General features: G+C 35.9%; 1 protein-coding gene across 4 annotated transcripts in view; it reads right to left on the reverse strand.

Moving 5' to 3' along the window:
* Positions 1–27,246, reverse strand: part of TMPRSS15 (transmembrane serine protease 15) — a 163,665-nt gene that overhangs the window by 103,271 nt on the left and 33,148 nt on the right. For all 4 annotated transcript variants that reach the window (XM_066365895.1, XM_066365892.1, XM_066365893.1 and 1 more), the window contains 3 exons: positions 22,127–22,233; positions 9,925–10,065; positions 3,217–3,366 (listed from right to left, as the gene is read on the reverse strand). In XM_066365895.1, coding sequence (XP_066221992.1) covers positions 3,217–3,366; positions 9,925–10,065; positions 22,127–22,233 — 398 coding nt within the window. The remainder of the gene's footprint in view (positions 1–3,216; positions 3,367–9,924; positions 10,066–22,126; positions 22,234–27,246) is intronic.

Raw genomic sequence — 27,246 nt, forward strand, 5'->3', positions numbered from 1 at the left:
GGTTAATGACTGCTTGGCATCAAAAGAAGACCCTTCAGATTCTACAACCATTTCCTCATGCATCTTATCAAAATACACTTGATCATCATGTTCCCTTTCTTTGTCCTTGGAAGAAATAAAACCATTGAAAACTGGAACTGACAGTGTTTCAGATTGTGGGATAGGTCGTATTGCTGAAGGAATATTAGGATATGTGATCATATGCTGATTTTTCTTGCCAATGCCCTTTGTATAGATCAGACAGAAATAACAATCATTGCTGTAGTCCTTAGGTTCACGCCAATCCATGGGAATACCAAAAGGCATTCCTTTGTGTTTTCCTTTTGTCCAGTCATGAAGCATTTCCTCACAATATGACACACAATATGAGGAGCCCAATTCTTGTCTTGATTGCCAAGGGGAACTTGAAAATAGGCAATATATGTATGTGTCACAAATGATGAAATATTGCGCCTTTGACGTTGAAGTGTGTAACAGCCACATATATAACAGGAGGTGTCAGCACTTTTCTTACATTTACCAACTTGAAGAAGCTATGATTCAATCTTAACACAAAATAAGAGTGTGTTTTTATCAGATAATAATTTTTTACATTTAGAAACTACAATTATGTAAAAGTGATGTTTGTAAAACATTAATTGCCTTGTGGTTATGTTCAATACAAGAGTCGTTGCCCTTTAACTCCAATTGAAAAACCAATGCATGACATTAACTGTAACAAAAAGAAATTACAATTGCATAAAAACTAGAGCATGCACCAGAAAACAGATTTCAGATTTGAATCAGTGATGCAGAGATATATAGAAACAGTTCTAAAACCTCATGCAATAGGAAATGAAAAAAATTTGCTCCCCAGTGTAATAAATTATAATGCACATATGCTCAGATTCTTTTTACGTTATTAGCAATTTCATTCTGTCAACTCATTCAGAAATTACTTGAGTCAAAGTTTTACATTCATATATTCACAAATTATTTTATATATGTATTAATTAGATCAGACATTGAAAATGTACTAAGAATTTATTTTATTTTATTTATTTATTTTTTTCATTTTTCTGAAGCTGGAAATGGGGAGGCAGTTAGACAGACTCCCACATGCACCCAACCAGGATCCACCCAGCATGCCCACCAGGGGGCGATGCTCTGCCCCTCTGGGGCGTCACTGTGTTGCATCCAGAGCCATTCTAGCACCCAAGGCAGAGGCCACAGAGCCATCCTCATTGCCCAGGCCATCTTTGCTCCAATAGAGCCTCAGCTGTGGGAGGGGAAGAGAGAGACAGAAAGGAAGGAGAGGGTGAGGGGTGGAGAAGCAGATGGGCGCCTCTCCTGTGTGCCCTGGCTGGGAATCAAACCTGGGACTCCTGCACGCCAGGCCAACGGTCTACCGCTGAGCCAACCGGCCAGGGCCCGAAAATGTACTAAGAATTTAAAGATAAAAAAGGACAACGTTCTTGATCCTAAAAAGAACACAATGGTGAAAAGACAAATAAGAAAGCTAATATAAAGCCACGTAATAAGAAAAACAAAAGAAGAGGTGACCTTAACTTAAAGGAGTATTTTAACTTGGAACGTCTGGACAAACTTCTTAGAAGTGGTGATATATGATCTGTGTTCTCAATGCTTAGAATCATGTGTACTTAGAGGAAGGTTTTGTTATGAGCTTTTTAAAAAAAATGTATTTAGAAAATTAATTTCAACAGGAAGACATTGATCAAGAAGAGTACATAGGTTTCAGGTGAACATTTGTATAGCATTTGAACTGTTTGGGTGTAACCCCATTACCCAAAGTCAAATCATTTTCTGTCACCTTATCTTTGACCTTCTTTACACCCTTCCCCCACCTCCTCCCTCTCCCCATTCACTCAAGTCCCTGTCCATATGTGTTTTTTGAATTGAATCATACTCCTCATACTCTGATCAGTAACCCATAAACAAATCACACTGTAGGAGGCATTTTGTTTAAGAAAATTATCTAAATGCACAAATTTCTATTCTATCCTCTGTAAATATATATTTTTTGGAATATCTACATTACCTCTAGATTTGTACTTTCTATTCAGTGAATAGATTTAGTATTATAAATGCATGCTTCCAAGTTTTTTCATTATGAGTTCCTTGTCTCATGATAATTCCCTGTGATTTCTTGTTTTATCAGTCAAATATTATTGTCACCAACATTAATGTTTCCACTGAAAATCCAATTCTAATATCTAATGTACTTATAGATCACAACACTTTTTTTAATACCATGCTTTAGAATGAGCCATTCCTTAATCCTTCTGCTATGGACTTAATGGTTGTGGCCACCCCACTCCTAACTTATATGTTGAAACCGTAATTCCCAATATGATGGTTATTTGGAGATGGAGCCTTTGGGAGGTAATTATGTCTTGAGGTTGGAGCCTCAGACTGGGATTAGTGACCTTATAGAGAGAAACAGGGTGAGTACTTTTTTTCTTTTTCATCCCTTTTCTTTCCTTCTTTCCTCTAATCCTTCCCGAATTTCTCTCTGTCTCTCCTTCTCTCATTTTCTCTCTCTTTCTCTTAATAAGAGAACTAACTGCCTGTGAACTAGGAAACGGGTTCTCACCAGAACCATACCATGCTGGCACCCTGACATTGGACTTCCGGACTTCAAAACTATAAAAAATAAATGTTGTTGTTTAAGTCAATCAATCTACGGTGTCCTATTATAACAATATTTAAAGACTAAAATAGCTTCTCAGAAGTATACCTTTCTCTATATCAAGAGGGCATGTCCTTGTATATTGAAAATTCTAAGGAATTCTTAAAAACTACTAGACCTAATAACAACTTTGCAGGATACAAGATGAATATAAAAAATGAATTGTATTTGTATACATTAACAATGAACAATCATAAAATGAAATTAAGACAAAGTAGAACAAAGTTCAGAAAAGTTAATTACTTCACATAAATTCACTTAATTAATGATAGGTGGCAAATCTAAGATGACAACTCAAGTCTTCTTGTCTCTCATGGCCTCTGTGCACTTTTCAACATCTTGTGCATATATAGGGTAAAGAATATGGATTTTGAAACACTCACTTTTACTTGCCTGAATATTTAATAACTATTTTCATTTAAATGCATTTATTAGTCCAAGATAATCTGAAAAACTGTCTTGTATTTTAAACTGATGATTAGCACACATCATTTCCTTTTGGTTTATGAATTAAATATGAGTTATACCTGAAACATTGCCAAAAGTATGGTCAAAATCTGGTCCAGTTAGAGGAGGAAAGGTGCTTCCCTTAACCCTTTCCCATTCATTATCATCATTTCGATCCTGGATCCAGAAACAAAACCCATCTTCAAAATTACAGTTAATCTTCTCATAATCTGTGAATTAAAAGAAAATACTTCAAATTTAGTTGACAGGTGACTAGTTATAATAGAGTTCATTGAAAATAATCTAACCTAATAGAGTTTATAATTAAGTGTCATGCAGAAAATCTTTCTTTTTAATCTTTTTAACAGTTTATTAAATTTAATTATTTTTTTTAAAAACCACAGCTTTCTGTTGCCAACTGTGTTAGAATAATATCCTCTTTATACTTCATTAAAACTTCAATAAAGACAAGTTTCTTGGTCTTTCATTTTTATATCTTACTTCCACTGGCTTACCTATATAAATTTTGTCTCATATTTTGTTTTATTTCTATTACAACTTTAATACTTCATCAAAATTAAGTTAATGTACAATGTTCACAGAATTAGACCTATATTAATTTTAAAATTTTACTTTGAATTCTTACAGTGTATATCCTTTTTTTTTTTTTTGTCTTTCTCTGAGTGGCTTATTTTATTTAGCATAATACTCTACAGATCCATCCATGCTGTCACAAAATGTAAGATTTCCTTCCTTTTTATAGCCAAGTAGTCTTCTATTGTGTAAATATACCACAGCTTTTTGTCCACTCACCTGCAAATGGGCACTTACACTGCTTCCAAATCTTGACTATTGCAAATAATGCTGCAGTGTATGTAAGGGTGCATATATTCTATCAAATTAGTGTTTTGAGTTTCTTTGGATATATTTCCATAAGTAGAATTTCTGGGATATAAGGTAGTGTCATTTTTAATTTTTTTAAATTAATTTTAATGGGGTGACATTGATAAATCAGGGTACATATGTTCAGAGAAAACATCTCTAGGTTACTTTGACATTTGATTATGCTGCATTCCCATCACCCAAAGTCCAATTGTCTTCCGTCACCTTCCAACTGGTTTTCTTTTGCCCCTCCCCCAAACCCCTCCCTCTCCTCCATTCTCTCCATAACCCCCACACTCTTGTCCATGTCTCTGAGTCTCATTTTTATGTCCCACCTATGTATGGAATCATATAGTTTTTAGTTTTTTCTGATTTACTTCTTTCGCTCAGTATAATGTTATCAAGGTCCATCCATGTTGTTGTAAAGGATCTGATGTCACCATTTCTTATGGCTGAGTAGTATTCCATAGTATATATGTAACAAAGTTTTTTAATCCACTCGTCTACTGATGGACACTTGGGCTGTTTCCAGATCTTCGCTATTGTGAACAATGCTGCCATAAACATGGGGGTACATTTCTCCTTTTGGAGCCGTTCTATGGTGTCCTTGGGGTATATTCCTAAAAGTGGGATAGCTGGGTCAAAAGGCAGTTCGATTTTCAGGTTTTTGAGAAATCTCCATACTGTTTTCCACAGTGGCTGCACCAGTCTGCATTCCCACCAGCAGTGAGGAGGGTTCCCTTTTCTCCACATCCTCGCCACCACTTATTCTGTGTTGTTTTGTTGATGAGCGCCATTCTGACTGCTGTGAGGTGAAATCTCGTGGTTTTAATTTGCATTTCTCTAATGATTAGTGATGTTGAGCATTTTTTCATATGCCTATTGGCCATCTGTATGTCCTCTTTGGAGAAGTGTCTATTCATTTCTTTCGCCCATTTTTTGATTGCATTGTTTGTCTTCCTGGTATTGAGTTTTATAAGTTCTTTATATATTTTGGTTATTAACCCCTTATCAGACGTATTGTCAAATATATTCTCCCATTGTGTAGTTTGTCTTTTTATTCTGTTCTTATTGTCTTTAGCTGTGCAGAAGCTCTTTAGTTTGATATAGTCTTATTTGTTTATTCTGTCTTTTATTTCACTTGCCCGTGGAGATAAATCGGCAAATATATTGCTGCGAGAAATGTCAGAGAGCTTACTGCCGATGTTTTCTTCTAAGATGCTTATGGTTTTACGGCTTACATTTAAGTTTTTTTTATCCATTTTGAGTTTATTTTTGTGAACGGTGTAAGTTGGTGGTCTAGTTTCATTTTTTTGCAGGTAGCTTTCCAATTTTGCCAACACCATTTGTTGAAGAGGCTGTCTTTACTCCAATGTATGCTCTTACCTCCTTTGTCAAATATCAGTTGTCCATAAAAGTATGCATTTATTTCTAGGTTCTCAGTTCTGTGCCATTGATCTATATGCCTGTCCTTATGCCAGTACCACGCTGTTTTGAGTACAATGGCCTTGTAGTATAAATTGATATCCAAAAATGTGATACCTCTCATTTTACTCTTACTTTTCAAGATTGCTGAGGCTATTCGTGTTCTCTTTTGGTTCCATATAAATTTTTGGAATATGTTTTCTATATCTTTGAAGTAAGTCATTGGAATTTTAATCAGTATTGCATTGAATTTAAAAATTGCTTTGGGTAATATAGACATTTTAATGATGTTTATTCTTCCTAACCATGAGCACGGTATATGCTTCCACTTATTTGTATCTTCCCTGATTTCTTTTATCAATGTTTTATAATTTTCCAAGTACAAGTCTTTAATCTCCCTGGTTAAATTTATTCCTAGGTAATTATTTATTTTTTTGGTTGCAATGGTTAAGGGGATTTCTTCATTAATTTCTCTTTCTGAAAGTTCATTATTAGTGTATAAAAATGCCCTTGATTTTTCAGTATTAATTTTATATCTTGCCACGTTGCTGAATTCATTTATCAGGTCTAGTAGTTTTTTGACTGAGACTTTAGGGTTTTCTATATACAATATCATATCATCTGCAAATAATGATAGCTTTACTTCTTCTTTTCCAATTTGGATGTCTTTTGTTTCTTTTTTTTGTCTGATTGCTGTGGCTAGGACTTCCAGGACTATGTTGAATAAGAGTGGTGAAAGGGGGCACCCCTGCCTTGTTCCTGATCTTAAGGGGATTGCTTTTAATTTTTGCCCATTGAGTATGATGTTGGCTGTGGGATTGTCATAGATGGTCTTTCTCATGTTGAGGTATGTTCACTGTATTCCCACTTTGCTGAGAGTTTTGATCATGAATGGGTGCTGGATTTTATCAAATGCTTTTTCTGCATTTATTGAAATTATCATGTGGTTTTCTCCTTCCTTTTGTTTATGTGATGAATCACATTGATTGATTTGCGAATATTGTCCCAGCCTCGCCTCCCAAGAATAAATCCTACTTGATCATGGTGTATGATTTTTTTCATATATTGCAGCATCTGATTTGCTAATATTTTGTTGAGGATTTTAGCATCTAAATTCATCAGGAATATTGGTTATAATTTTCTTTCTTTGTGTTTTCTTTGCCTGGTTTGGAATCAGAATTATACTCACTTCATAAAAAAAGCTTGGAAGTCTTTCTTCCTCTTGAAAATTTTGAAATAGCTTGAGAAGGATAGGAGTTATTTCTTCTTTCAATATTTGGTAGAATTCACTTGTGAAGCCATCAGGCCCAGGACTTTTCTTTTTTGGGAGTTTTTTGATAACTGTTTCAATCTTATTTGTTGTAATTGGTCTGTTTAGGTTTTCTGATTCTTCCCGGGACTCCTGCCAGCCAGGCCGACACTATACCACTGAGCCAACTGGCCAGGGCCATGTAGTGACCTTCTTTATCACTTACTATAGTGTTTGTTTTAAAGTCCATTTTGTCTGCTCTAAGTATTGCTACCCCAGCTTTATTTGTGTGAAATATATGTTTCCATCCTTTTATTTTCAGTCTATGTGCATCTTTTGTTTTAAGGTGTGTCTCTTGTAGACAGCATATGTATGGGTCCTGTTTTCTTATCCATGCAGCTACTCTATGTCTTTTGATTGGATAATTTAATCCATTTATATTTAAAGTTATTATTGATATGTAATTGTTTATTGCCATTTTATTCTTTAAAACTGTATTCCTCTTTTGCTATATTCTTTTTCTCCTTTGATCTGTTTACAACAGGCCCCTTAGCATTCCTTGCAGCCTTGGTTTGGTTGCAGTGAATTCCTTGAGTTGTTTTTTTTTTTTTTTTGTCTGGAAAACTTTTTATTTCTTTTTCAATTTTAAATGATAGCTTTGCTGGATAATGTAGTCTTGGTTGTAGGCTCTTGTTCTACATTACTTTGAATATTTCTTTCCATTCCCTTCTAGCCTCAAGTGTTTCTGTTAAGAAGTCAGAAGTCATCCTTATCGGGGCTCATTTGCAGGTGATAGTCTTTTTTTCTCCAGCAGCTTTTAATATTTTCTCTTTATCACTTAGCTTTGGTATTTTAATTATGATGTGTCTTGGTGAAGATTTCTTTGGGTTTCTCTTTAATGGAGTTCTCTGTGCTTCTTGAACTTGTGAGATGTTTTTCTGCCTTAATTGAGGGAAGTTTTCAGGTTTGACATTATTGAATAAAGTCTCTATCCCTTGTTCTTTCTCTTCTTCTTCAGGAACCCATATGATGCAGATATTATTTCTCTTCTTGTTGTCACAGAGCTCTCTTAGAATTTCCTCAGACTTTTTGAGTCTTTTCTTTTTTCTGCTCTGCTTCTGTGCCTTCATTTATCTTGTCCTCTAACTTGCTGATTCAATTCTTAGCTTCATCCATCCTGCTTTTAATTCCTTCCATTGTGTTCTTGATTTCTGATATTGTATTTGTCATCTCTGACTGATTCTTTTTTATTATTTCAATGTCCTTTTTTATATTTGCTATCTCTTTATTTAGGTGTTCGTAATGACCATCTATTGTTTTTCTTATATCTTTGAGCATCCTAACAATCATTATTTTAAACTCTGCATCTGGTAATTTGGTTATATCTGACTCATTCAGATTCTTTTCTGGGTATTTCTTTTGATTCATTTGCATTGCATTTCTCTGCCTTCTCCTTCTGTCTGTGTAAAAGAAGGTTTTGGCCACTGGAGTCCACTGGGTGTGGCCTCTGTGTTCCCTAGGTGTGGTGGGTCTGCAGGCCCGCCACTCCCTCTGCTGCCGCTGCCTAGGGCATTCATGTATGGGCATTGCCGGTGCCTTCCCACTGAGGCTGTTGCTGAGTTCTCTGCCTCTCCTTCATGGGAGTGGCTGTGAGGTCGTGTTTGGGTGTACAAGCTCCGGTGGCCTTGGCTTTCACCCCGCCCCTGTGGGTGGCATTATGCTTGGCCCTGAGGCTAGGGGTGAGCACCTTTGCTCAGCTGAAGGTATCCACCTGATTCCGGGCTTTTGCCTCGCCCTTGCAGAAGTAGCCTGCTCGTGGGACAGCTCCAAGCCTTAGCTCCACAGGCCAGGTGGGACTGAGTACCCATGCTTAGTAGCAGGACTCCACCTGTTCTAGGTTTTTGGCTCCACCTCCACAGGAGGAGCCGGCTCACAAGTCAGGCCACAAGCCTCAGTTCCATGGGTGGGGCAAGGCTGTGCTCCTGCACCCTTGCTCAAAGATGGCTCTTCACTCCTTCCTGGGCTCCTGCCCTTTCCCCGCAGGCTGGAATACAGATCGCCCACAGCTGGGCTTGAGCACTTTTGCATGCCCCCTCCTCTCCAGCTGGGCAAGACTGAGCTCACACCTGGGCATCAGTGGTGGCCAGCCAGCTTCTGCCCTTGCCGACGGAACCATGCTTCTGTGTCCTGCCACTGCTCGCCTCTGGCAAGCACTCTGCCGTGTGGATGGGGGCACTGCAGCTCAGACCCTAAGACTCACTACTGTAGTCCAGAAAGCTCCCTCCTTCTAAACAACTCTGTTCTGAGTGCCGCGGGAGAGCTTGTTTGGCTGGTGTCCTGCTTCCCTTTGCTGGTATTGCTGTTTCCAGGGGAAATATTCACTTCAGATTTGGGGAGTGACTTCCCCCAGAGGTTAGGGTGGCTGTCTCTCAAAATGTTTCTCCCTGTGCCTCCTAGATTAGACTCTCTTCCTATTACTCTGGTTCTCTCCTCTCTCCCTGTCCCTTGGAGCCTTGGGTGAGTTGTTGTGAGAGAAGTGTTCTGCACAGTACCTTTAAGAAGAATCCTGGGTCTGAGAAATCAGTCTCTTTCTTACAAACAGTATCCTGACTTGTTTCCAGCTAAATATTGTCCATACGCCTTTTCTAGGCCCTGGGGCTGAAGGCTGTGGCTTTGTTCCTGGGACTCAGGACTCTCCTCTCTCTGCTAAACACACTTCCTGCCACACAAGCCTCTCCTGGCTACTGTTCGCTCCGGGGAGCTGGGCAGCCCTCTCCGCATTTCCGCTTTTCCTACCAGTCTCAGTGTGGCTTCTTTAGTGTTCCTTGGTTGAAGAGTCCTCTTAGTTTAGTCCAAATTTGGTTTTTCCACATGATGGTTCTCTAAAATTAGTTTGTAATCCATATTGGTTCTGGGAGGTGGAAGTTGGTATGTCTGCCTACTCCATCGCCATCTTGTCTCCTTATATAACCTTTTATTATTATATTGATTTATCTTTTTCTTAGAACTGGTTATTTGATTTTTTTGAAGAACATGAAGTATTTTTTAATTTCTTATTTCTTTCTAACTATTAAGCAGAGAATGGAATATATAAGAGATATTCATTAAAGAACTTGCATAATAGAACAGATTACAAACTAGTTCTAAACTTTTAGGTTCTGCTACTTTTAAAATTCCATTACAATATTAAAGTATCTTTTGAGTTAAAGGCTAAAGATTAAACAATACTTACTATTAACTTCTTTGCTATTAAAGGCAGTGTAGGTTGCATGAAATCCAATAAAGTCAGTTTCATCTGATTCTATGAGAAAAGCAGCAGTAACTTGGTTGGAAAAGATTCTAATTGTGCCAGGATCAGTATCCGAGATAGAAACTACAAAAGAAAATGAATGTACATAGCCATCTAGTCATTCACTTATTGATCAATCCATTGATCTATCAATTTGTCTAATACCACAATCTGTACAATATTTTTAGTAACTAAAAATATTAATCCTTTGATTAATTTATTTTAACTGAAATGATTCTCTCCTAAGCATTAGAAAATCAAATTATTATATATATTTATAACTTGAAAAAACTATATTTTATTTTTAATTATTAGGGACATATACCATATATATATAAATATACACATTCTTTATTGAAAAACATTCAAGCTAGATAATAATAAAACTAAGTTAGTTTGGCTCTGTCAGGCATTTATCATGCTATGCTAACAGAGGTTAAACTCAGTCACAATAATAGAAATAGTAATATTTATTTGGTTCTCTATACATATAACTGTTGGACCTCAAAATACGCCTTAGGACTTAAGAATTTTTTTCTACTTTAAAGTGATTTTTTTATATTCACTTGTATTCATTACATTATTTCTATTTCATATTATTTTTTATCATTTTTTTTTACTCTAGGGGTCTTAATTCTCAAGGGTTAGAATAGTGCTGGTGATATAAAGAATACTTATATGATGATTTACAAAATTATTTTAATATTTGCTTTATACAAATTTATAATTTAGCACATACATTCTCATTTTCTCTTGAAGGAAATGATATTGCCTCTAAAGGGGTAAAATTTGGTCCTCAGGGGAAAAAAATCTTAACTTTTAAATGTAGGAAGTCCCGATATACATATAGTATGCACACAAATATAAAGAATATTTAAAATATTAAAATTTTATGAGATAGTAATTTGTTTAAAAAGATCTAAAAATATTTAGTAAAGAGTGATAATGAAAAAAGGGGTAAGAAACAATGGTTTAGAATTTTAGTTTGATAATCTGAACTGGGCATCAGATTTAGTTTTCTGAAAAGTACACTTGCAGATTGGAGACAAAGCACCACTGTTATTTATTGAATTCTAAAAAAAATGTATTTTTATGAATTATTAAAATTCTGTGCTTATCACGTAGAAGTTGGCAAAAAAAAGTGAATCATTCATAATAATTTCAATAGAATCTGAAAGAAAGAACATCACGAACAAGTGTTGATTCACATCTTACTCTTTTCTCAAAAACATTGCATGTCATTCTTCCAGTATTTTCTCTCAAATTGATTCTTTAGACTCCTTGTCCAGCATGTATAATTGTACAACCCAAATAATTTTCATAATCTTTGCAGTGCATTTGTATCTAGTTGCTTAAAGCAGTGGTCCCCATCCCTCGGGCCATGGACCAGTACCAATCCGTGGGCCATTTGGTACCAGTCCGCAGAGAAAGAATAAATAACTTACATTATTTCCGTTTTATTTATATTTAAGTCTGAATGATGTTTTATTTTTAAAAAATGACCAGATTCCCTCTGTTACATCCATCTAAGACTCACTCTTGATGCTTGTCTTGGTCATGTGATACATTTATTCGTCCCACCCTAAAGGCCGATCTGTGAAAATATTTTCTGACCTTAAACAGGTCCATGGCCCAAAAAAGGTTGGGGACCACTGGCTTAAAGGATGTAAATATGCCTGACCAGGCGGTAGCACAGTGGATAGAGCATCGGACTGGGATGCAGAGGACCCAGGTTTGAGATCCCGAGGTCGCCAGCTTGAGTGCGGGCTCATCTGGTTTGAGCAAAAACCCACCAGCTTGAACCCAAGGTTGCTGGCTCCAACAAGGGGTTACTCAGTGTGCTGAAGGCCCGTGGTCAAGGCACGTATGAGAAAGCAATCAATGAACAACTAGGCTGTTGCAACGCACAATGAAAAACTAATGATTGATGCTTCTCATCTCTCTTCCTTTCTGTCTGTCTGTCCCTGTCTATCCCTCTCTCTGACTCACTCTCAGTCTCTATAAAAAAACAAAAAACAAACAAACAAACAAAATAACCAAGGATGTGAATATTCTAGAAACTTTTTGCGAAAGCCATCTACCTCTCTCTTTCTTGTTTTCTTTTCTATAACAATGAAATCGTTTGGGGCAATGGCTTCTGGTTGAATCGGAATGTGCTACTTGTTCAGTGGCACTCTTGATGGATATAATATGTTGGATATTGATATTCATTAATTATACATTATAATATCTTGATATATAAACCTTTTAGTTTAAACTTAAATCAACAAATACAAAGTTTTTATAATATTTCAAGTATTGTATTAAATGCTAGGCTAAGGTATAATTTTTTATTTTAAATATAATTTAAATTTAAATTTAATTTCTAATGTAATTTTAGTAGTCAATGTCATTTCTTATATTTTCCAAGTTAAAATTAAGTTATTTAACTTTCAAAATTTAAAAATATGTTTATATTTTAGGGAGACCTTAAAAATTAAATTACCTATTTGTTATAATTTAAATACCTTTTCATACATTTTTATAATTGAATATTTACTTTCTTTATTGTATTTTACCATAATTATTTGAGAATTATTCACATCATTATGCTTAAGATGTATTTATGAATTTCTGATAATCTAACCATATAAAATAAATAAAAATAACATTAAGCAAATCAAGGTATTTGAACAGCAAAGAACCCAAGTTCTTCATACCTATCACTTTTGGACAGTTAATCTCTACAAATTTAGTTTTCTTTAGTTGTAAAGTAGAGATTATAATGGCATCTACATAATATGTTTATAGTTTATTATGTACATTTATTGAGAAAATTTATTGAGTTAACTAAAAGTGCTGAGAACACTACTTGGCACACTGCCAGTAATTAATGTGTGTTAAAATTTATTAGAGATGACGTCAGAGTAATGGCGGGGTAGGAAGCGATTCTGATAAATCTCCCCCAAAACTCAACAAGATCTTCAACCAGAAACAGAAAAACCTATACTTGGAGCCTCCAGATGCTTCGCAATACATCCAAAGGTATGGTCGAGTGAAAAATTGGCTAAATATATAACCAAACCCCGAAGGAAATAGGGAGTAAGAAATGCTCCGCCTTCCTCACTAACCTAAACAGGGTGGCTTTCTCTGGTAACTGTGAATATAGAAACTGAGGCGGGCAAAGGGGGTGAATAGATCCAGGCCGTGGCACAAACGGCCGAACCAGGCTGTGGCACGGAGATCCAAGCCGAGGAAAAACTGATTCTGTGGCAACCCGGGCAATACAAGCTAACACTGGCGCCAAACCCAAACAAAGAAAGACAAGCGGGGCGGCCATTTTACCCGGTCTCCTGGTCAGTGCGCAGTTAGTGGGCGAGAGATTTCTTCCTAGGCCCCGAGAGTGGGTGCCCGTGTTGCCCCATGGAGAGGCAGGGTCAGAGGCCTTTCTGTGGGCCGAGGGCAGAGTCTCTGGGCAGCCCCAGCGCCCTGGGAAAGCCACGCACGAGAGGGAGTGAGAACTAATTCCAACGGTGGAAATTTTCCATGCTGGAGAAGGTTTCACTCAGAGGAAAACTCGGCCGTCCTCATATCCTGGTTTGGGCGCACAGATAGTGAATGAGAGATTCCTCCAAGTGCCTCGGCAGTGCGTGCCCGTGTTATCGCACAGAGGGGCAGAATCAGGGCCCTTTGGGTGGGCCAAAGCGGAATCTCAGGCTGCCCCAGCGCCTTGCAAAAGCCGCGCACGGGGACGGAGCGAGACTCAATTCCAACGCTGCAACTTTTCCCTGCGGTTGGGGGTTTCACTCAGAGCGTGAGACTGCTGGCCGTATATCCTGGTCTGCGCGCGCAGCCAGTGAGTGAGAGTTTCCTCCAAGCGCCCCGGAAGTGGGTGCCCGCCTGTGTTACCGAACAGAGTGACAGACAGAGCCAGAGGTCTTTGAGTGGGCGGAAAGCCCGCCTGATTATGCTAGCAGCTCTGACTGACTGAGCCTTACCCAGAGCCCTGTGCTGAGTGGAAATAGAGTGGGGAGTTGCCAGCTCTTTGAGCCTCTTACTTTCCAGGCAGAGGCAGCAGCAACCCCATAGCTGGATTATCAGGCTACTAATTGAGGAAGGAAAGACTAGGAGAAAGGCTCCAGGAACACGGACTCTCTCACTGTCGGAGCCTATAAATGCTAATGAGCCTCGACTGCCAATGAGACTAAAGCACAATACATGACATTGCCATAGAGACTTATCAACTGCAAACCTCTACCTGAGCGTGCCAAAGGGGCAGAACCCGGGGTACAAAGTCACCGACCAGGAAGAGGGAGAGAAAAGAAAAAGCAAGAAGATAACCTCTCAAAATCAAGAATAATCTGCAGACTTTATAACCTATCCCATTTTATTATATTTGTTCGTTTGTTTCTCTTATCTTCATTCTTGATACTTTTTTTCCTCCTCCAATTTGGCTGATTAACTCTCTGCCGGTCTTACTCTCTCCTCTCCTTGAACTACACTACCCATAAGTGTTACATCTCCCATTATCTTTTCTTTCCTCTTCCTTTCTCTCTATGAGGGTTGCACTCCAAAACCCTTAACTCTCTCTCTCTCTCTCTCTCTCTCTCTCTCTCTCCTTTGTTTTTTCTTCTTTTAGTGGTTCCCTCTTTTTTTCTCTCTCTCTCTTTTTTTTCTCCCTCTATATTTGTTTCTTCCTTTCTCCTTTACATCTCCTCTCATTCAAACCTCAATAACAAACAAATTATCTTATCTGGGACTCAAACTTATGTTTGTGGCATTTTGGGGGGTTTTTACTTCACCTTTTTAACTCACTAGCAGTGCTCCCATCCCTGGCTCTCCATTTTATCTAGTTCTTGTTCCACTAAATACAATAGTATTTTTTTAATTTGTCCCCCCATTTTTCCGTTTTCCTCTTATTCCTCTCATCATAACTGTTAGACAACCAACACCTAAAAGCAAATCATTTTATTCTTGACCCAAATTTTTTCCTTATTTGCTTTTTGTGGGTCCATACGCTCTTTTTTTTTTCTTTTTTTTTTTTTTTCTTTTTTTTTTTTTTTTTTTTTTTTTTTTGCCCCTCTATTACTTTTCCCCAATTCAGGCCCTCCACCACAGGCATTGTTTGTGATAATTCACAGTTCACCACAAGATTTTCTCAAGAAAGAGGGGAGAGGAGAGGAGAGGAAAAAAGGAGGGAAGGAATAATTTCCTTTTTTAAAAATTTTTATTTTATTTTATTTTTCTTTATTTCATTATTAATTTTTTTTAAAAAAAATCTTTTCAATTTTTTATTTTTTTTATTATTTTTTTTAACTTTTTATTCATTATTAAATCTCATTAATACTATCAACAAAACCACCCTCAGATGCTATTAAGGAAGAGAAAATCAAATATCATGGATACAAAAGAAAGAGAGGTAACACAGCTAGATGAGGAAAAATCTATGGAGAAAAAAAATATATTGGAAACCTTGGAGCTAAATGACAGAGAATTCAAGATAGAAATCGTAAAAATCCTCAGAGATATACAAGAAAACACAGAAAGGCAATTTAGGGAGCTCAGAAAACAACTCAATGAACACAAAGAATATATGTCCAAGGAAATTGAAACTAGAAAAACAAATCAAACAGAGATGAAAAACTCAATTAACGAGCTGACAAATGAAGTAACAAGCTTAGCTGATAGAACAGGTCAGATAGAAGAGAGGATTAGTGAAATAGAAGACAAGCAACTTGAGGCACAACAGAGAGAAGAAGAAAGAGACTCAAAAATAAAAAAAAAGGGGTAGTCCTACAAGAATTATCTGACTCCATCAAAAAGAATAACATAAGAATAATAGGTATATCAGAGGGAGAAGAGAGAGAAAATGGAATGGAGAACATACTCAAACAAATAATAGATGAGAACTTCCCAAGCCTGTGGAAAGAACTAAAGCCTCAAGTTCAAGAAGCAAACAGAACTCTGAGTTTTCTTAACCCCAACAAATCTACTCCAAGGCATATCATAATGAAATTGACACAAACCAACAGCAAAGAAAAAATACTCAAGGCAGCCAGGGAAAAGAAGAATACAACATATAAAGGAACGCCCATTAGATTATCATCAGATTTCTTAGCAGAAACTCTACAAGCTAGAAGAGAGTGGACCCCAATATTTAAATTCCTGAAAGAGAGGAACTTTCAGCCACGAATACTATACCCATCAAAGCTATCCTTCAAATATGAAGGAGAAATAAAAACATTCACAGATACAGAAAAGATGAGGGAATTTATCATCAGAAAACCCCCACTCCAGGAATTACTAAAGGGGGTTCTCCAATCAGATACAAAGAAAAAAAAAAAACAGAGCCACAAGTAAAAGCTCCAAGAAGAACACAATAAAACCAAATTTAAACTGTGACAACAACAAAAAGAAAGAGGGGGAAAAGATGGAGATTAACAGTAGCAAAGGACGATGGAGTGCAAAAGTACTCACAAAATAGTTCGCTACAATGAACAGGATAGGGACCCTTTTCATTACTCAAAGGTAACCACCATTGAAAAAACCACCACAGAAGCACATGAGATAAAAAAGATAGCAACAGAGGAAAGATGTATGGAATACAACCAAATAAAAACAAAAGATAGAAAAACGAAAGAGAAGGATCAAACAAGACACAAACCTAACAGAAAGCAATCTATAAAATGGCAATAGGGAACTCACAAGTATCAATAATTACACTAAATGTAAATGTATTAAATTCACCAATAAAAAGGCACAGAGTAGCAGAATGGATTAAAAAAGAAAATCCAACTGTATGCTGCCTACAAGAAACTCATCTAAGTAACAAGGATAAAAACAAATTCAAAGTGAAAGGATGGAAAACAATACTCCAAGCAAATAACATCCAAAAAAAAGCAGGTGTAGCAATACTCATATCTCATAATGCTGACTACAAGACAGCAAAAGTACTCAGAGACAAAAATGGCCATTTAAAAATGGCTAAGGGGACACTGAATCAAGAAGACATAACAATTCTTCATATATATGCACCAAACCAAGGAGCACCAAAATATATAAGACAGCTACTTATTGATCTTAAAACAAAAACTGACAAAAACACAATCATACTTGGAGACCTCAATACACCACTGACGGCTCTAGATCGGTCATCCAAACAGAGAATCAACAAAGACATAGTGGCCTTAAACAAAACACTAGAGCACCTGGATATGATAGACATCTACAGGACATTTCATCCCAAAGTGACTGAGTATATATTTTTCTCCAGTGTACATGGATCATTCTCAAGAATTGACCATATGTTGGGCCACAAAAACAACATCAGCAAATTCAGAAAAATTGAAGTTGTACCAAGCATATTTTCTGATCATAAATCCTTGAAACTAGAATTCAACTGCAAAAAGGAGGAAAAAAATCTGACAAAAATGTGGAAACTAAACAACATACTTTTAAAAAATGAATGGGTCAAAGAAGAAATAAGTGCAGAGATCAAAAGATATATATAGACTAATGAAAATGACAATACGACATATCAGAATCTATGAGATTCAGGAAAAGCAGTAATAAGAGGGAAGTTCATATCACTTCAGGCATATATGAACAAACAAAAGAGAGCCCAAGTGAACCACTTAACTTCCCACCTTAAGGAACTAGAAAAAGAAGAACAAAGACAATCCAAAACCAGCCGAAGAAAGGAGATAATAAAAATCAGAGCAGAAATAAATGAATTAGAGAACAGAAAAACTATAGAAAAAATTAATAGAACAAGGAGCTGGTTCTTTGAAAAGATCAACAAAATTGACAAACCCTTGGCAAGACTCACCAAGGAAAAAAGAGAAAGAACTCATATAAACAAAATCCAAAATGAAAGAGGAGAAATCACCACGGACACCGTAGATATACAAAGAATTATTGTAGAATACTATGAAAAACTTTATTCCACTAAATTCCACAACCTAGAAGAAATGGATAAATTCCTAGAACATTACAACCTTCCTAGACTGAGTCAAGAAGAAGCAGAAAGCCTAAACAGACCTATCAGTAGAGAAGAAATAGAAAAAACCATTAAAAACCTCCCCAAAAATAAAAGTCCAGGCCCTGACGGCTATACCAGTGAATTTTATCAAACATTCAAAGAAGATTGGTTCCTATTCTACTGAAACTCTTCCAGAAAATTGAAGAAGAAATAATACTTCCTAACACATTTTATGAGGCCAACATAACCCTCATACCAAAACCAGGCAAGGATGGCACAAAAAAAGAAAACTACAGACCAATATCTCTAATGAATACAGATGCTAAAATACTAAACAAAATACTAGCAAATCGAATACAACAACATATAAAAAAAATAATACATCATGATCAAGTGGGATTCATCCCAGAATCTCAAGGATGGTTCAACATACGTAAAACGGTTAATGTAATACACCATATCAACAAAACAAAGAACAAAAACCACATGATCTTATCAATAGATGCAGAAAAGGCTTTCGATAAAATACAACACAATTTTATGTTTAAGACTCTCAACAAAATGGGTATAGAAGGAAAATATCTCAACATGATAAAGGCCATATATGATAAACCATCAGGTAACATCATATTAAATGGCACTAAACTGAAGGCTTTCCCCCTTAAATCAGGAACAAGACAGGGTTGTCCACTCTCTCCACTCTTATTTAATGTGGTACTAGAGGTTCTAGCCAGAGCAATCTGACAAGACAAAGAAATAAAAGGCATCCATATCGGAAAAGAAGAAGTAAAGGTATCACTTTTTGCAGATGATATGATCCTATACATCGAAAACCCCAAAGAATCCACAAAAAGACTACTAGAATCAATAAGCCAATACAGTAAGGTCGCAGGATACAAATTAACATACAGAAGTCAATAGCCTTTCTATATGCCAAGAATGAAACAACTGAGAAGGAACTCAAAAGAATAATCCCCTTCACGATTGCAACAAAAAAAAATAAAATACTTAGGAATAAACATAACAAAGAATGTAAAGGACTTATATAATGAAAACTATAAACCATTGTTAAGGGAAATCAAAAAAGATATAATGAGATGGAAGAATATACCTTGTTCTTGGCTAGGAAGAATAAATATAATCAAGATGGCTATATTACCCAAAGCAATATACAAATTTAATGCAATTCCCATCAAACTTCCAATGACGTTTTTTAAAGAAATAGAGCAAAAAATCATCAGATTTATATGGAACTATAAAAAACCCCGAATAGCCAAAGCAATCCTAAAGAAAAAGAATGAAACTGGGGGCAATAAAATACCTGACTTCAAACTATATTATAGGGCCACGACAATCAAAACCGCATGGTATTGGCAGAAAAATAGACAATCAGACCAATGGAACAGAATAGAAAGTCCAGAAATAAAACCACATATATATAATCAAATAATTTTTGATAAAGGGGCCAACAACACACAATGGAGAAAAGAAAGCCTCTTCAATAAATGGTGCTGGGAAAACTGGAAAGCCACATGCAAAAGAATGAAACTGGACTACAGTCTCTCCCCCTGTACAAAAATTAACTCAAAATGGATCAAAGATCTAAACATAAGACCTGAAACAATTAAGTACATAGAAGAAGACATAGGTACTCAACTCATGGACCTGGGTTTTAAAGAGCATTTTATGAATTTGACTCCACAGGCAAGAGAAGTGAAGGCAAAAATTAATGAATGGGACTACATCAGACTAAGAAGTTTTTGCTCATCAAGAGAAACTGTTAACGAAATAAACAGAAAGCCAACTAAATGGGAAAAGATATTTTCAAACAACAGCTCAGATAAGGGCCTAATATCCAAAATATACAAAGAACTCATAAAACTCAACAACAAACAAACAAACAATCCAATAAAAAAATGGGAAGAGGATATGAATAGACACTTCTCCCAGGAAGAAATACAAATGGCCAACAGATATATGAAAAGATGCTCATCTTCTTTAGCTATTAGAGAAATGCAAATCAAAATGGCAATGAGATACCACCTCACACATGTTCGATTAGCTGTTATTAGCAAGACAGGTAATAGCAAATGTTGGAGAGGCTGTGGAGAAAAAGGAACCCTCATACACTGTTGGTGGGAATGTAAAGTAGTACAACCATTATGGAAGAAAGTATGGTGGTTCCTCAAAAAACTGAAAATAGAACTACCTTATAACCCCACAATCCCTCTACTGGGTATATACCCCCAAAACTCAGAAACATTGATACGTAAAGACACATGCAGCCCCATGTTTATTGCAGCATTGTTCACAGTGGCCAGGACATGGAAACAACCAAAAAGCCCATCAATAGATGACTGGATAAAGAAGATGTGGCACATATACACTATGGAATACTACTCAGCCATAAGAAATGATGACATCGGAACATTTACAGCAAAATGGTGGGATCTTGATAACATGATACGAAGCCAAATAAGTAAATCAGAAAAAACTAGGAACTGTATTATTCCATACGTAGGTGGGACATAATAGTGAAACTAAGAGACATTGATAAGAATGTGGTGATTATGGGGGGGAGGGGGGAATGGGAGAGGAAAAGGGGGTGGGGAGGGGCACAAAGAAAACAAGATAGAAGGTGACAGAGGACAATCTGACTTTGGGTGGTGGGTATGCAACATAATTGAATGACAAGATAACCTGGACTTGTTATCTTTGAATATATGTATCCTGATTTATTGATGTCACCCCATTAAAAAAAATAAAATTATAAAAAAAAAAAAAGAAAGGTAAGAAGAAAAAGAAAAAAAAATTATTATTATTATCACATTAGCTCTTGGAGAAATTTCTATAAACTGGTTTATTTGTCCATCTATGTAAATATTTATGTTGACATAATTTTAAGGAACTAGATTTATCAACTACAGAAATAAATAGATTATGAAATGTCTTGGCCTATTTATTAACCTTACCATCAGTTCATCTGTTTCATGTACACTCATTATTATATTTGTACTTGGGGCTTCTAAAGCACAATAAAGAAATGTATTGTGTTTGACATCATAGATTTTGGGTCTGATTTCTGCCTCCAACCTTAACTAGCTCCAAGGACTGTGGTCATTCAACTTCTTACACCTCATTTTCCTTTTGTGTGATGCATACTTTGCACATTCATTGAAAATATTAAATAAGAATATCCACAAACAGCACTCAGTATTGTGAGTGTCTTACCAATTATACTCAATAAAAAGTACATACTATTATCATATACTTAAATACTTCTCAAATCAATAACTCAATCAAAAACATTTATTAGCTAAAATCTACTTTTCATTTCTCATAGGCACAATTTAAAAACTGAAAATTATTAAATTAAATGCAGTTTTAATATAAACTTTAACAGCAGGTGACATTTGCAACCTCATTTTAGCTCAGTTTGACTATTTCTCCAAAGTGTGAGGAAAACTAGTTATTCCCTTGACTCCATTTCCATATTTTCTTCTTCATCCTTATTCTATTTTCTCATGAAATTTCACTCCTGTGTTTGTTCACTGTCATTTTGGGGTCAGATGGAATAAAGTGGGTGGGTACATATAATTTAGTGATTTCCTGTCCTCTCAGATTCCCTCAATGTCCATGCACATAATGACAAATGGTTATGTAATAACAAAACTACCCACACCTATCATTTGCTGAGCCTACATCCTTGCTAGTCATCGTCTAATCCACTTTAATAGTTATAGTCCCACAAGAGACTGAGGAGGATCTAAGTGCATATGAAAAACAGGAAAAAGAATTCTATGAGTGTATAAACTATGCAATGTCAGAGACAAACAGTATAGTCATTTTTAGTGTTTGTCTGAGTTTTGTTTACTGGGAAGAAGTTATAGTCAAACAAAGTATAGCAACTAAAGATATAATTATAGTTTTTGAGAAAATTTTACATGATTTAAAATAATATAGGTTATAAGAGAAGCATGTGAAGTAGTAACTTTGATTACAAGAAGACTGATTACACAGGGCACTGAGTTATTAATTTTTATGAGGACAAGTTTTGTTTATTCTTTTTAGCAACTTGAAGCTTGGGTCTATATTTAGTTCAAAATAAAGAGAAAACATGTCACTCCAAAAAGTATCTCACGTTTTTTCATTCTGATTATGGATTGTATATTTGTTTTAACTTACCTCGTAAAATCTTGTTTGAACCCACACCTTCATAAAGGTTTAATGTGTCTGTATAATATATGTTAAAGGAACTGAAGCTCAGTTTAATGGAAAGTCCTTGGTTTACACTAAAATAAAAGCAAAAAATAGATTAGCACACTTATCCACTGTCTCAGCTATTAATGCATCCTAGAATTTGAATGCATTTTTCTAATTGTACTTTAAAAACACATGAGATCAACACTCTTACATTTTTTAATGTATGTATAGTATTGATAACTATCACAATATTGCATGGCAGGTCTCTAGAATTTCTTCAACTGGTATGACTGAAACTCTATACCCACTGAATAGTAACTTCCCATTTTACCTCTCCCAGGCCCTAGCCATCACCATTCTACTTTCTATCTCTATGTGTCTAAATACTTCAGATGTGTTATATATACTATAAGATTAAAACTCCTTAATAGTAATTGATCTATTTAGATTTTGTATTATTTTATTATTCAGTATTGGTAGACTGTATGTTTGTAGGAATCTGTCCATTTCTTGTAGGTTATCTAATTTGTTGGTGTATGATTATTCACAGTAGTCTCTTACAGTTAATGTCTATAGCATCATCAGTTATAATATCTTCTTCATTTCTGATTTTGTTTTTTTTTAATCTAGCTCAATGTTTGTCAATTTTGTTAAGATTCAAAAAAAATTCAGCTTCATTATTTAAAATAATTTTTGTGTGCCCCTTTTAATTTATTTCTTCCCTAATATTAATCATATCTCCCTTCAGCTAACTTTTTGCTCAGTTTGTTGTCCTTTTTCTAGTTCCTTGGTGTGTAAAGTTAGTTTGATCATTTGAGATCTTGGGTTTTTTTAATGTAGATGTTCATTGTCATAAATATTTCATTTAATACTGCTTTCTCTTCATCTTAGTATGTAATTCTTAGCATATTGTGCTTTCTTTTCATTTGTTTAGTGATATTTTCTGATTTTCTTTTTGATTTTTTCTAAGACCCATTGATTTGTCAAGAGCCATCACAGCAGTGGTTCTGAAAGTGTGCACTTGGGTGCATTGGTGCACCCTAGAAGATTTCCAGGTGTACCCTATGGTATTCCAGAGAAATATGTGCCTGTTGGGGACCAAAAAACCAACAGGGTTTTTGGAGTTTAGATTTTGGGGGGACAGAGGTGTGGGGAATTGGCTGTAAGCTGACAGTCTGCCCAACCCCTCACCTCACTTGCCTGATTAGGTTGCAGAAGGCTGTTAAGCTGTGGTGCTGGATTGTTTACACTACCCCCATGTTCCCTGGAAAGACTGGAGGCAAGTTTCTTCTATCCTTTGTTTGGTCTAAAGTTAAGATATGTATGGTGGGGGTTTTCTGCTCTCAACACAATTAAGAGTAAAAAGAGAAATTTTTCAATGTATTGATGAGGAAATGAGAGTTTGCCTTTCAAATATATGCCCAAACATTGAATAAATTGCTAGGACACATCAGGCTCATGTTTCTCATAAACACAAGAATGAAAAAAAACAACACATTCACCCTGGGACCTGCAAAATTTTCTAAATCTTACTAAGAATGTATCTATATATATAAAAAAGATAACATTTTTGTCATTTTTAAGCCCTCTTTTTTATGAATTATAAAAAGCATAACTCAAAAAAATGTAACATAAAAGTTTTTTAATGTCAGAATAAATTTAATTTTGTCATATTTATTTTGTTTAATTACCATAAAAGCATGCTTGGACTTTATATTTTTTTCTTTATTATTTGACTTAATTATTATAACATATTTCTCAGAAATTTGCATATAGTTTGCCTACAATTACCTGTAGGATTTTGAATGTGCCTTGACTTCAAAAAGTTTGAGAACCACTGTATTACAGGATTGCAGGTTTCCTTTTTCAGGACTTCCTAATTTCTTGCTACCTCTGGTGTCTATATGTAGCACTGCAAGTTCTCTAATTCTATAGCAGCAAGCCACCTGATTCTCATTCTCCCTTGTTCTTTGCAGTCACCAGCCATTCAAAGTATTCAGGCTCATCACCTTGAATCACGAGAGACAAATAACAGTCCCTGGGACAATCCTTAGAACATTTACAATGTTGAAAGCATGCTGTACTTCTCTCTGTCCATCCTGAGAGAGCAGCCTTGAATTTTGCGCCATTGCCTAATAATGTCAAACCATGCTGGCCACAGCAAGCCACCCCTGTGCCTCTTCACTCTCAGCATCCCTCAGGCATCTGAACTATGCTGGTTCCATCAATGCTTTATACAAAGCAAGCAAACTAGTCCCTTGTGCAGCCCTTGGAAAAGCTAAAGTATTGTACACCTGCTTCTCTTTTCTCTTTCCTTCCAAGTAGGAAGTAGTGAGCCAAGACCAGATGTTCTGGTATAGAGCTGTGTTGGCTCTGGGGAGAAGCTGACGGGAGTACAATGATCCTGACCTTGCCCATTTCAATGTTGTTGTTCTTGGTTTTGTGCTGACTCCTGGGTACTGCAACTTCTTAATTGGATTCTGGATTACTCGTGAATGTATTATTGTTGTTAAATTAGTGTTTCTGTGGGTGAACAAAAGCTAGGGCTTCCTATGGTACTATCTTACTCTTCAATGTATTTTTAATAGGTATTTCAGAATAATTTTTAGATGAATTTGAGCTAACCTACACTGTTCACAAAAATTAAGAGATCAGGGAAAGTGTAGATACTTTCAGTCTTTTGTATAGTACCTTTCCACCAAAGAAATGAGTTGGTTTTGCATCTCATTTGAATAATCAAACAACTTTCTTTGACTTAGCATTTGATTTTCTGATGTTCTTGTTTAATGAAAAAATCAAATGCTGCTTTTTTTATTGCTTCGTATTCATTTTGAAATATTCCTTAATTTTTGTGAGCAGTATTGCTCTTACATTTACTGTAAAAAGCAATATATGTATAGCATACAAAATAAGAAGAATATATAATTATACTATCAAGTTAATTTTTAAAATTTGGATAATTTAATTTAAAAATTTTTTGAAGGCCTTATGAAATAGCCCAATGTAGGATATATAAGTATTTCCTTATTTGACACAGTTTTAAAACAAATTGTTTATATTTTACATTATACTAACTTACTGCATTTTTGTATTTACTTTAAAGAATTCAGTATTTACTTTTAAAACAAAAAGAATAGGCAAGGACATTTTTTAAAGTGTATGGATTTTGATCAGTTGGTACTCCTTTAGGTAGGAACCTTCTGTTATCCATTTCCATTGTAGTTGTTTGTTATATACTAATTTGTCTTGCCTACCAGAAATTGTAAGACTTAAATGTGAAATTAATTTATTCATTCTCATATTCTCCAATACTTTGCAAGCACTATGCTTTCTGATAGAAATAAATAATAATCTACTAAGCTGCCACTGCAAGAGAACAGAATGGAAAGTATAACAGATTCATTAAAAGTTTTAATTTAATATTTAAATATGATTGTATTTTCAGATATTAAATTTGGGAAAAAGGTGTTTAGGACAACTTCTATTACAATTCCCTTAACCCCTGAAGTAGCAGGATCAGAAATGTGAGTAATTTGAGTACTGTGGGGGTACCGTGTCCTCCTGACTCCTTGGAAGGTAAGGGAAAGATAAACAGGGCAGGGGTGGTCATGACTGAATTTGCTAAGGATCAAAAGGGCTGAAAATAGGGACCGACAGGGAAAGAGCTGGTCCTCAAAGACAAGCAGGACTTCGAGAAGTGATCTGGCCTACGCTGCTCATTGTGGAGAATATTGGAGACACAAGGCCTACTAACCGAGGGCAGGGCAAGCTTGGTCTCTCAGTAAGTTATCATTTGTCCCTTAGCTAAATTAGGAAATTGAATACATTCAGCCAAAATAGAGTTATTTTCTTTTATGCAAATGTTCATTTAAAGCAAGACCTTAGTTTTGTCAAACGCTGATTAGAATCCTGGTCAGGGGCTGGAATTTAGTTTTCAAAGAGTGGAGTTCATGATCCCGAAATAACAATGACTATCAGGACAGGATTAAATGACACTTAAGCAGAAGTCCAGGTTTTTAGGACATGACCAATATTTGCTGCAAGGAAAGTAAGTTAGAACAGCAGTGGGTTGTTTTTAATAAATATCAACATATAGACCACAACCCAGATGTCAGATTCAGCAGTTCTGGCATGGATTCTGGAATGTATAGACTTAAAAGTACTCCAGGAGAATTGTGATGTGCTCTTAGGTTTGAGGGCCACTGGAGGAAGACAGGTAGATGCAAGAGATGTCACACCCGTGGGCTATTCTCCAGTATATCGGAGAATGGTGGGAGGTTGGCAGGGGGAAAAGGAGACCAGTGTTATGGACAGCAGCCCTTTCCAGCCCAGAATAAGCAAAAGAGAGCAAGGCCAATGATGGTGCAGCCATTTCTGTTACGTTCTGCCTCTGGTCAGTGCCCGGGGGAGGAGGGAACCTGCTGATGAGACCTTTAGGAAACACATTGTTAAAGCTGAAGAAGGCAGAGGAAGAAGAAATGAAACAGACTTCAGGGATGATTTCTGTTCTTTTAGTTAAAAGTTAGATGTGTCTAGACAAGAATATATATATTTAGTGAGTTTTTCTTTATACGATGTTGTTTTCAAAGTATAAAATTAAGGAATGCAAGAGAAGCTCCCTCGGAACTGCTGTGCTCAGGATTCCTCTGTTTTTTTTAAAAATAGATCATTGATGGTAGAAAAGATCAGAAGAGTACTTTCTTCTGATTCAGAAAAGTCAACTTGCTTGCAATACAAACAGGAATTTATAAAAGTAAGATTAATTAGAGAATGTAATATCTGATGTTTCTATAATATTAGACATTGTGGTTACCTTCTGTTTTTTTGTTGTTGTTGTTTTTTGAAGGAAATGGGTACATTTCTAAATTAATTATACATTTTGCATGTTTGTATCAATAGCTAATCATTTTGTAAGTGACTTTTATGAGCACTTAATATGTGGCTAAACAGTCTACATTTATTATTACATTTATTATGATTTTGGCTCCCGTAGTTAGAGATGTTCAATTCTATATATGTGGTAAGTTTTGGTAAAAGAGCTTTATTTAGTCATTTGGTTGGGATCACACATCTTGACTCTGAAGAAGCCAGTCTCCAGGGCT

This window comes from Saccopteryx leptura, chromosome 2 (assembly GCF_036850995.1).
Source record: "Saccopteryx leptura isolate mSacLep1 chromosome 2, mSacLep1_pri_phased_curated, whole genome shotgun sequence".
Lineage (NCBI taxonomy): Eukaryota > Metazoa > Chordata > Mammalia > Chiroptera > Emballonuridae > Saccopteryx > Saccopteryx leptura.